This window comes from Condylura cristata, unplaced genomic scaffold (genome assembly GCF_000260355.1).
Source record: "Condylura cristata isolate star-nosed mole 26May11 unplaced genomic scaffold, ConCri1.0 scaffold00008, whole genome shotgun sequence".
NCBI classification, from domain to species: Eukaryota; Metazoa; Chordata; class Mammalia; order Eulipotyphla; family Talpidae; genus Condylura; species Condylura cristata.
The window spans coordinates 35,681,732-35,694,587 of record NW_004567109.1 but is presented as its reverse complement, the minus strand read 5'-3'; the positions used below and the strand labels follow the sequence as shown (position 1 = coordinate 35,694,587).

Sequence of the window (12,856 nt, the reverse complement as noted above, 5' to 3'; positions counted from 1 at the left end):
TCACTCCTGTTAGAAAAGCTATTAACAAAAGAGATCAGAGATAACAAATTCTAGGGAAGACGTAGAGAAAAAGAAACACTTATGCACCACTGATGAGAATGTGCATAGCGCAGCCACTATGTAAAACAATATGAGGGCCCCTTACAAACTAAACCTAGAGGGGCCCTCCCTGGTGGCACAGCAGGTTAAAACACAGCACTAAGAAGCTAACGCCACTTCAGCATATGTTCGAACACCATCCACTCCGGAGGTGACCCACATGGCGTGGCAGACCTCTCTTGACCTGCCCGCTGCTCCCCTCAGCAATGTACTTCGTCGATCTGCCTGTTCTGCTCCCACTCTGTGTCTGATGAATCCTCTCACCGCCCCTGTACCTCTGGCCTGTACCCCAGTTCTGTATGCACAAATAAATAAATCTTAAAAAACAAACAAACAAACAAACAAAAACTAACTAAAACTAGAACTACCATGAGTCAACAATCCCATTTCTGAGTATTTATTCAATGTAAATAAAAACATTAATTTGAAATGATATATGCACTTCCATATCCACTGCATTTATAACAGCCAAGACATGAAAATAACTTAAAAGTCCAACTATAGATGAATGGACAAAAGAGATCTGATGTATATATAAAAGGTAGATGAAATAATATTCAACTATAAACAAGGATGTAATCTTGCCATTTGCTATGGATGGAAATGGGGGGTATTATCTAAGTGAAATAAATAAAAAAAGACAAATAATGTATGATCTTAACCATGTGTGAAATAAAAAATGAAAATACAATATGGGTACACATACAGCAAAGATTAGTTGTTGCTAATGGCATTTGAGTGAGCAATGGGTGAAATGGTGAAGGGGGTCAAAAGGAACCAACTTCTAACTTCTAAGCTATAAAATAAGTCAAAGGGATGTAATTTATAGCAGGCATAGTGACTATAGCTAATAAGACTATATTTCATATTTGAAAATTGCTAAGAGAATATATAAAATATTTTCTATCTATGCATGGTGATAGATAGCTATCAGTCTTATTGTGGTGATCATTTTGTAAAATATACAAATATCAAATCATGAAATTGTAAATGAACATAAAGTTAAATGTCATCATACACACATACATACACATATACATATATACAGAGAGCTAGCTATTTTCAGACACAAGTTTAAGCACTTAAATACATTAATTAATTAATTAACATATAAATACTCTAAGAAATAGGTATTTTTATTAATCCCATTATACGGATGAGTAAAAGAAGCATAATATAATAATTTGCCCAAAGTTACATAGCCAGTTAATTATGCATCTAGAATTTGAAGTGGAGTCTGTCTCTACAGTCCATGATCTCAACTATCATGGCACGTGATACCTTGATATGAACAAGGATGTGCAGGCCGGTATAGTTAAATAACTGACACAGGACACATGGCCCTCCAAGTCACAGAACTAACCTAAGACTCACAGCTATCTGGCTCAAAAACTCCAAGCAAGTTCTATTAATTCTGAAGATAAAATGCTAGTTCTGAAGATAAAGTGAGTGCATTCATTTTTTTTGAATCTGGTACAGTAGAGGTGAATGTACCACATTTTATAAAAGAGGCATCACATTCATGGTTAACATGAAAATATGCAATGTAAGATACAGATACATAGAGAAATCTATTTAATGCCAGACTAAAATGCAAAATAATATTTATAAATATATATTATATGCCCACACACCTATATAAGAAAAGACTTAGCAAAATTAATTGTGCCCTCCTATCTTTTATATATTCAATCTTTCTCACCTAAGCTGACTTTAGACCTTTTTATTCATGTTCTATGCCACTTCTGCTGAACACTGAGTAAATAAATGCTCAACAAACAAGAGTTAATATTAATAATAAAATCAGAGGGCACCAACTGGACCGAGAGAGACACACCACAGAGATGATCCATGTATCAATCACTATTTACAACCAAGGCAGACAGTTTTGCTAAAATAACCTATAGGTTAAAAAAGGAATTACTCAGTGTTAATTCCTTGAAGAACTTCTAAAGTTATTGAAAGCAACCTTTTCCTTCATCCCTTTACTGCCTCCCACTTCCACTGCTCTGTCAGCCTCGTTCTCACTAAGGGGAGGTTTGGCAAAGCGCTGCCTCACAATTTCTTTATTCTATAACCCTCTCAGAAGGATGACCTTGAGTATGAAGTTTCTGAGGTTCTACCTCTGCCAGAAGAAATAGCATAGAAATCCACACTCCCTAGGTAATAAGTAACATTTTTTACAGTGCCTGAGACTTCCTTAAACTGTTTAAAGTCAAGTCAAGATGTTTAAGTCTTATGGGTTGTAACTAGTTTGGGGTTTCCTCTTGCAGTCCAAATAATCATTGGGGAAAATCAAGACAAATTTCCTGTCACAATCCAAAATACCAAAAGGATGTGGTCCCTCCAAATACCAAGATTTGCCTCCTTAACCTGTCCAGAAATCAACCAGGAATGTCGTGGCATCTGTGGGTTGTAGCAACACTCAGATACCAAATACATAATATGAAGTCAAGAACTCAATTTAGGTATGTGCTGTCTTCCATTCTGAACTGTTTAAAGTACTGGGATACATGAAGAATAAAAATGCAGTACATGAATGTCAACAAAACAATTTTGGGGTTCCCCAAAGCACAAGTAACACATGAATCTGACTATATGTCTATACCTATGTATCTATATATGAAGATATGTGTACTGATATAGATATCTATCTGTGTGAACACTTAATAGTATGTCAATATATTTCATAGAGTAATGTTAAGATATATCATAAAATAAAAGAATTTTAGAATTAAGAAAGATCTTAGGAATTCTCTAGTCTTATTCAGTCTTTTCAGAAATGTTAAAAATTGGGTCATAGGAAAAAAAGTGGTATAGCTATGATCAAGTTACACACACAGTGGGAAATTCTACATCAGAGTTATATGGGTTACTCATTGAAGAGCAGCCCACTGGAACTCTTTGATCAGAACGTGAAGAAAAGACCTGGAAAATGCATTTTTACCATCTCCACGTGACTCTTATGCATGCTGTTGGGTGGAAACTTGTGCTAACTCATAGGAAAACTAGTTCATATTCCAACTCTGTCCCTAACAGTTATTTCACTTGAATAAGTTATTCAACTCTGTGTCTTGACTGACTCCTCTGTTTTGTGTGTAACAAAGAGACTACTTCTTAAAGTTGTGAGGATTAAATTTGTTAATACATGTAAAGGGCATAAAATACAGACTGACATATAGTAAATACACAATAATGCTTTAATTCTGATTGAAAATTATCATTAGAGTGGTACAACAACATATGTTTGAAGACATGTGACTCTAACCCCTAAAGCAAATACAGTGTTGCATGTTCATGTTACCTTAATTTAAAAAAATAAAATTATCACCAGGTATTTTTTGCATTGATAAACCTCACAGCACCATAATCGTAATACGGTCTTCAGTCATTAGCAGTGAGAGCAACTAGTATATGAGACTAAACAAAAAAACAAAGAAAAAGACTTTTGAGACATCCTGACCATATAAATGTTCTAGATATTAGGGGTTAAAAGGTACTTTGATGGTCAGAAAAATAAGTTGAAATCTCATTGTCATATGATTAAAATGAGATGGTTATCAGATTTCCGCTTAATGTGCCATTTCAACATAATTCCCCAATGAAAATTAAAATGTCTGCATAAATAAAAATAAAAAAGCCTGTACTTAGTTCTATCACAAGGAATGGGATGAGAACTCAGAAATTTGTAAAAGAAGGCAAAGATACAATAAAAGTGGTAGTAAGGGTCCTCCCTGGTGGTGCAGCGGGTTGAAGCGCAGCACTGAGAATCTGGAGCCACTTCCGCATGAGTTCGGTTCCCGCCTGCCCCGGAGGAGACCACATGGCGAGCCAGACCTCTCCTGACCCGCCCGCTGCTCCCCTCAGCAGTGTACTTCGTCGATCTGCCTGTTCTGCTCCCCACTCTGTCTCTGGTGAAGCCTCTCACCGCCCCTGAGCCTCTGGCCTGTACCCCAGTTCTGTATGCACAAATAAATAAATAAATCTTTAAAAAAAAAAAAAAAAAAAAGTGGTAGTAATAAGATAGTAAAGTTAGCAGCCAGCATTTATACAACCATGTGCTAAGCACTAATGAATCGCCAAAGCCCTATATAGAGGAAGGCATTTTTCCAGATTTTATAAGTCAAGGACAGTAAGAAACCTGAACATGCATGCACACATAGTAATGGAACAGGGATTCAATACCAGGTGCATTTGTCTCCAAAACCCATGCCCTTCATTGTGACACTTTATTACTTCTGATAAAATCACTTTCAAAATTCAATACTCACCACCAAAGGCTTACAGATGCCCAGGCGCACCACACCTGGTGGTACGGAGGTCAGCACTTGCACAGCTTCAGCCAGTGTGGTGTTGTCCACACTGTACTGATTGACAGAGACCAGGCGATCTCCAGGTAACAGTTCTCCACCTCTTTCTGCGACACCATCCGCCACCAGGGAACGAATCACAATCACTGATCTTGTGGGATCCAAGGGGTCCTAGTGATAGAGAAAGAAAGATGATTTAGTTCCCTGAATATAAACACACACCCTAAAGATCATTTGTTTGCTCCTGAATCTCATTTGGCTTCTTACTTGATCTATCTGGAATTCAGGTTGCAATTTTAACTAAATACATCATGTTTAAATGATCAAGACTGTTGCTTGAAACATGCCTTCAAGCACATCTTACTTTCTTGAACGAATCTTCCTTTTTGTTCTCAAGCCAAGAAACTCTTGGTAAATTTCTAACAGGCTGTGACGTATAAAACATCACCTATTTTCGAAGAGGATTCAAAGTAAAACTAGTCATGGGAACGCATTAATGAAGTGCATAGTGTTGAACTATCATTGCACCAGTACTTTCAAGTAGAGGGAGCTATTGCATAGGAAGAGAAAAGAAAAGATTAAAAAAAAAAATACAGTGGTATATCAGCAGGCAATCAGTGCAGTAATATAAAAGAGCTGTCTATTTTGTCCCCGGCAACCATGAATCACAACACACTTTTCATTCTGAAATATGAAACCATTACATTTTAAGTTTGACACACTAATAAATAAGCTGTACAATTATGTCCTTCATTTATGATGTCAGTTTTTGACGAAAGGCTTTTTTATTGGGGGGGAAGGGAAACTACCTAATAGCTTCTTCCCCTCATGAAATGCACAGAAAGCAGCTAGCTTTACTTCATATTACTCATTACTAAACTTCATAGAGAAAACTACAACAATAAAATATTCCAAAAGCAAATAAATGATTTCACTAGATGGGTGTGAGCACATCCAGTTTCATATAATACTAAATTTTAAAAAGTGTTGTTTTTAACCCAAAGAAGTGAGCAGTACAAATGTATCCAGTAGAAATGACAATTAGAAACATTTTAAAGAAAGATTATTAACTAAGAAACCATGGAAATGGAATGATAGATTTCCTTTATTATAGATAACAACAAGAACTTATTTATACAAAATGCCATTGTTTTTAGATCCCAAGCAGTATGAGGTGTGCTTGCTTACTAAAATATACTCAGACTTAAACCTCCAGGTATTCTAAATGTTAAAGCTAATCTAACCCCTTTTCCTGGAGGAGAGAACCGAACGGCAGCTTCTTTGTCGCTGAAAAAAAGAGAAAGAAAAAAAAAAAAAGACAAACCACCCACTGCTGGAGATATCCCATTATGTATAATCACTACTTCATTTTCTATGATGACTTTTCTGACTGTGTGATTTCCCACGTAGGCGAATGAAGTCGCTTTAATGAGTAACAGCCATTTCCTTTCACGGCCATTGCATGTAGCAGCCACCCTATGGAAAAATAGCAGCTGCTACTGCCTACTGGGGTGGCTGCTATTTTTGGAGACTTTGCTACATAAAAAAAATGCTTAAAAACCAGGCTGATTATCATCATCAGAAAGATCTGTTTTCTGAAAATACACTCTACAATAGCATAACCATGTTACATCAAACAAAATGTAATAAAGAGATTTCTCACAACTTCTACTCAACTTCTAGACTCCATGCAGATTTTTAAAGTCCCACCCAGTTTTTCTCACAACTTGAAAATCTCTAATTTTTCTTGTTTTGGTAAATAACACTGCAAGGAACACTGTATTCAAGAATCAAGATGTTGTTTTATCCTAAATAGTCAACAGAGGGCACTAAAGACCAACCAGACCACAAGAAACACACATTTTACTGTATAAGCCATTATCCTCTTTGAAGGATGGTTTTCTCCTTTTATTCAAAAAAACTTGCATTATCATACAGGCTCTAAGATCATACCATATGTTTGCTTCAATGCAACCTTTTATTAAAGTTTTTCCCTATAGCTCTTATAAATATTATCACCCCCCCCCCCACCACAAACAATTAAGAACAGCCAACTTTCATCAGCATACTACAGCAGACCACAGGTCATCTACCTGAATTCTGCACCTCCCTGCTTAGAGATGACATTCTAAGAGAAGCCATATAACTCCTCGGTCTCACAAGTGAATAAAATCACCAGGCTTGTCTGAATAGAAGTGCATCTAAGGATTTTTGAGGTCTCACAATATAAAATAGTTTAATGTTGGGAGAAATCAGGTTGGCAGACTCCTCTCTCCCTTTACCTTCTGAGTGGCCTCCCCATACATCTAAGCATTCCCTCACTTGCCTCTGCCCCTCCACTGAGTTGCTATTCAATTGCACGCCAACTGGACCTTCCACTCTTTCTTCTGATCCGCTCTTTTCATTTCTCCTGCCTGAACTTGGTTCAACTTCTTTTATTTTTGCCTGTCCATCTGCTAGTCTCCCAACAGGTCTACTTGTTTCCAATTCTATTCACAATGGCCTATTTTCTATGGAGATGAAAGAATGATCTTCAAAAATAAAGATGTGATCATTAAATCACCTCTGCTTAAGATGCTTTAGTGACACAACCTTTAGGATAAAGTCCTAATTGCCTGGTAGAGAAATTTTTTCAGATCTTCAGGTCCATCATCTCCTCTTTCTTTCTTCACATGCACCTCTTTGGCCCTCACTGGCCTCAGACATTGTCCTCACAATACAGAACTAATGGAATTCAAAGACTGAGTGCTCTGGTAGACATCATGATATCCTACAAACCACTCCACATGTCAGAAATGGTTTCCCTGTCCCTCTTCAATACACCTTTGTCAACAGAGTCAGCTTAAGCATTTCCTGCAGTGAGAAGTCTTTCCAAGAATGCAAGTGTATCCTACTCCGAGATACCTCCACACCTAAAAATGGCCTTCCTTTATAGCATTTGTCATAAAATATTTTCCTTACTATCTTTGAACTTGTAAAATAAATTAGAGGTCTTGTTGGAAGACTCTGGAAGCACTTTACATTTTCTGTTACAACTTTTTAACATTTTACTGAATTCATTTTAAACATCTTCCACACTAAAAAATATACTTCCTAAGAGTAAGGATATATTTGCTTTATTTTCTGGCCTACAACAGTGTCTGTGACACAGGAGGTACTGAATAGAAGTGAAATATTAAATGACTTAATCTACCTTAATCTTCTCTCTTCTCACTGAACTGTAAGTGCACCACAAAGGCCACATTCATCACATGTGTACCACCATGAAGTAAGTACTATTGCTATCTCTACTTTCTAAATGAGAAAACTAAAACAGAAAAATTAGGTAACTTAAAGCACATAGATGATAACAGCACAGCCAGATATTAAACCAGCCAGCTAAGTTACAGAATTTATGCCAGTGGACAGTAAAAGTTTCTCAATCTGAAGGTAAAGATTTGCTAAATGAAGAAAGTTGAAAGAAGGTAAAGTGTTAGAAAACATACATATTACCTTGCCAAAGTATATAAACTGAGTCCTTAACTTACCACACTTGACCACTATAGGTTTAATTTCAGCACCTGGCTGATGAAAAGTTAGAGCACAAAATAAGCATCAAGTCTGATGCACCAAAAGACAAACAATTGTTTGCCAAATTTTCATTTCCATTTATTTTATGAAGAGTCATATTCATTTGCAGAGTTAAGGACACCTTTATACAAACTGACACAGACATAACAATCTTTATGCTCAAATGCATGGCATTCAAAGTCTCCAAAGTGTCTATATGAATATTATATTCATTACAATATAAATGAATATCACATATATATGTGTACATTTTCACAGATTAAGGACATCACAGCTCACATAAACTAAAGCTCCATGCAGGAGCATCTCTGGTACAGGGAGGTGGTTCAGCTGAAATGTGGGCTCTGTTAGAGACAAAAATAGCAAAGCAGAAGACATGGACAGCTCTGGCCATGAAGCTGCTCCAAAGCTAAAACCACAAACACAAGCATGTCACCAGGGCAACCTCAGGAGAAAGGCACAAAGCAGGGAATGTGGTGCACAAAGAGAAAAGAAATGAATAAGAAGTGTGGTAATATTTAATAAATTGGCCAATGAATTCATGAGACATTTTTGAAAATAAGAGGAATCTGAAACACAAGATGCTTTACAGTATATTATTCCAATGCCTTTTAAAGAATCTATCTCAAAAACTATGAAAGCAAAAGACAAAGGTAAGATTCCTGAAGTGTATGCTCTTAAACATGACAAATATTATTTGAACTAAAGCATATTAAGTTAAAATTTAAATAAATAACAGCTAAATAAAAATTCAAACTAATGTCTCAGGGAACTACACAATTCAAACAGAGGTAGCTATTCACCCTGGAGGTAAGTAGGAGAAGAAACTGGGTACAACAGGAAGTAAGAAAAGGAAAGTAGAGGGGCTGGGGGGCATGAAGAAAAAAGAGAGAGGGAGACTTTAAGGATAACAGAAATGCAGAAGCTCTAACAGCTGGAATGAAAAAAATTTTCCATTATGAGCAATACCTGTCAGGACACAGGAATCCAAAGGTTTTTTTGCTTGGCAAGAGAAAATACACAAAGGAGAGAGACACAGGATAACAGCTGTTCAATTACTCATGGTAGGATGATGTGGAATAGAAATCAAGAGACAAGTTTTGAGCCACAACCTGGGGCTAGCTTGATTCTATACAACTTCACAAGTTCTTCATTTCTCTGAGTCAGTTTTCTAAATTGTAAAATTTGAACACAGGACAGCTATGATTATTCCAACTCCAGAATTCTAAAACTAATTCTGACAAGAGAGTATGCTGAGTAAATTTGTCGTTAATTTCTGCCAAAACATTCATAAAGTACTTGTCCAATGGTGGACATTAATTCCAAATACAGCATCAGCTATGAAAGATGTACACTGTGGTCACAAATATGGTATAAATAAAGTTAGTGATATCTTTTAAGAATTCATGAAAGGTCACTGATTACACAAGATTTAACTGCCTGGGTAGTCCACCACTGAAACAAAGCATGCCATAACATACATACCACAGGCCCTGTTTTCAATAAGGCAAAACTTAAAATGACTTTTGTTCCTGTGCTATCTCTAGATAGCAAATAAATAAACAAATAAAATAACAACCATGTCAGGAAGTATTAGTTGAATAAAATCACAAGAATAGTTCTGGTTTAGGGATAGGGGGGTGTAATTAAATACACTATGAGAGCTTCTGATTTGACCAAAAAACTAAGCACTTACTTTTATGAAAATCAATGAATTTATACTGAGCACAAGGCAACAACCAAATGATTCTAATGAATAATAAGTTATCTTGTCAGAATTTAATACCATTTTAAACTATTTTAATATATAGCCAATTACTATACTAATCATAACCAATTACCACACCACCATCAACTTCAAAGTAAGTAGTACCCTCTTTGTGTCTTACTACTTCCTAAATGATCTTAAGCAGTAAGCACAGATTTTCTACACACATATACATAACTAAACTGTCCCTGAGCAGCACAGTAAGCGTAGTTCAGAAGGCAATTAAATTAAAAGTGTAATGGAGAACTCTCCCTGGTGGCGCACCAGGTTAAAGCACCGATTATGAAGCTCTCCAATGCTACTAAGCAGTTCGATTCCCCTACCAGGGAGCTGACCCACATGGCGTGGCAGACCTCTTCTGACCCGCCCACTGCTCCCCTGAGCAGTGTACTTTCTCAATCTGCCTATTTGGCTTCCCACTCTGTCTCTCGTGAACCCTCTCACTCACCACATCTCTGGCCTGTACCCCAGTTCTGTAAGCATAAATAAAAAAATCTTTAAAAAAAAAGTACAATGAAAGAGAAGTGTACAGAGAAACTTACTAGATGATCAAGATACAGTCTATAGAGGAAAAAATAGATAAACTTGCCAGTGCTTTTATTCTGTATAGCTTAATATTTTTAAAATCTATTTTATGTACCACAATAATTTGAATGGCTCACACAGAAGCCCCATGGAAGTCCCTCCTTGAAGACTATTGTTTTTCATTATCTCCACCTGGTCTATTAGATATTTTCCTTGAATATTAGATATGTTGCTTGAATGTTTCATCTCTTGAAAATTTTATGACACGTTGTATTTGTTTACATGCTTATTTTTCACTACTAATGTAGAACTTTTGCTGGATATAAGGGAAAAAATCATATATACATACATTTCCTGTAAGTCCTGTCATCTGAGTGAAATGACTCGACATTTCTCCAAGCCCTCGATAGCACCTAAGTACAAAGCCTAGGATAATTATGCTGATTAATATGTGACTATAATTAATACTACCAAACTGTATATTTAAAGATGGTTAAGACAGTATTACTATGAAGATTATGATGGAAAAGAAGACATATGGCTTAAGGAGTTTAAAGATTACCTTTTAAATTCTATTGAGCATGTATGATTTACCCCAACAATGCTATTAACTTCTAAAGCAATCATGGTGTCACATTTACATGTTAACAAAAAATAAGGGTCAACTTAGTATATACTCCCAATCCAGACCTCGGCATCCAAAGAGCTTCGGAACAATTGGTCCTCACTCTTCCTGAATGCCCTGAAAGGCAGGACTCAACTCTATGCTGGGAGGTTCTCTGACAGTCACTGCCACATCGAGGACACAGGAATTCCCTTCATATTTTAAGGAACAATTCTGTAATCTCCTCCCCAGACCAATCCTTAGAACAGTAACAGGTATTCTGTGAATGCAATACAGAGTGTGGAGAATCTAAATGCCAACTTTGAAATCATACAGGAACAAGGCCAAAGATACCTGCTTTGGAATTTAAGGTACAGTATATGCAATTTTCTACTCTTGGTAGTATAGAAGTCATCAGGTTTCCACTGAGCTTTGCCAGGGTGGGAGGAATAAAGTAAGGACCATAGAATTCAGGTACAATCTCAGGTAAATCTTTTGGAATTATAGTTACGAATGTCTCTCTGGGATCTCCCTGGTAGCCTAGGGGTCAAGTCTCAGTGCTATTAGCACAATGTCTTGAGCTTGAACCCCAGCCAGGGATCTAACCCATGTATGGTGCAGCAGACCTCTCCTGTCTTACCTGTCGCTCCCCACGGAAGTGTATTTCAGTCAATCTGCCCGTTCTGTTCCCTACTGTTTCTGGTGAATCCTCTCATCCCCAAACCTCTGGTCTATAACCCATTTCTTCCACACCCCCCCCAAATAAACCTAAGATAGAAGGTCTCTCTAGGAAGATGACAAGAATTTTTCATCACCTTTCATTTGCACCAAATTATGAAGAATCATTATTGTTTCTGTTCTGAAGATTAATTTCACACAACTCGATCAAAGACTTGGGAGATCAGTTACTTTCCAACAGGATGATCTTGGGCAAATTCAATAGCCTATTGTCATCAGTTTCTGCATCCAGAAAATGATTAGAGGACCTACTTCATGGATCATAGAAATCACTAGATATGTATGTGTGTTATGTACTTTAAACAATACCTGACACAATATAAGCAGTGCATATGACTATGTGAAACTGTGGTCATGTTTCCAAATAAAATGTTAGAATACAGGGCCCTCCCTGGTGGCACAGCGGGTTAAAGCACAGCACTAAGAAGCTAAAGCCACTTCAGCATGACCTTGATCCCTGCCCTGGAGGTGATCCACATGGCGCAGCAGACCTCTCCTGACCCGCTTGCTGCTCCCCTGAGGAGTGTACTTCATCAGTTAGACTGTTCTGCTCCCCACTCTGTCTCTGGTGAAGCCTCTCACTACCCCTGCACCAATGGCCTGTACCTCAGTTCTGTATGCACAAATAAATCCTTAAAAAAAAAAGTTAACATACAAAGGATTTTTTATTAAAAGGAATAACATTTGAATGTTTACATAGATATGAAATAAGAGCCAAGTTATCAGTCTCAAGCAGTCCCTGTGCTACAATGTCTACTACTTGTCTACATGACATGACTCAATTACCTGGGCCCTCCCTATATTCTGAGGAACAATCATCAGTCTTTCAGTCTTCTTTCAACCTTACAAAAGCCATTATGTCTTAAATAGTTGTTCTCCAGTTTTATGTACTTTTACTACTTGCTTATTATCCAGTCGCTCAACTCCAAATTGAATTAAACTCCTTGAGGACAGGGAGTCTGCTGTCTACCTGTCATTGCTAGAACTTCAGTGTCTGAAACAGTGCCTGATACAGAGGTGCCCAATTTACGGTTCATAAATCTTCATCATTACCACTCTCATTTCCCAGTAAAAAATAGTAATATACTTTTTTTATGCTTCACAAGTTTATGCTCAAGGAATATGTCTAGTTCAGTAAAGTAGATAGAGGAAGACTAACATATTTGTTAACTCCAGAGTCCTGGAAAGGTGCTATAGCATTCTGGCTTTTTTGACTCGTAAGCTTATGCCCTTATCATGATG

The 12,856-nt window shown here is 37.0% G+C and overlaps 1 protein-coding gene across 1 annotated transcript in view; it reads right to left on the bottom strand.

Moving 5' to 3' along the window:
- The window catches only part of INADL (InaD-like (Drosophila)), a 250,541-nt gene that overhangs the window by 168,635 nt on the left and 69,050 nt on the right, over nt 1-12,856 (bottom strand). The window contains exon 18 of the mRNA XM_012722487.1: nt 4,371-4,580. Coding sequence (XP_012577941.1) covers nt 4,371-4,580 — 210 coding nt within the window. The remainder of the gene's footprint in view (nt 1-4,370; nt 4,581-12,856) is intronic.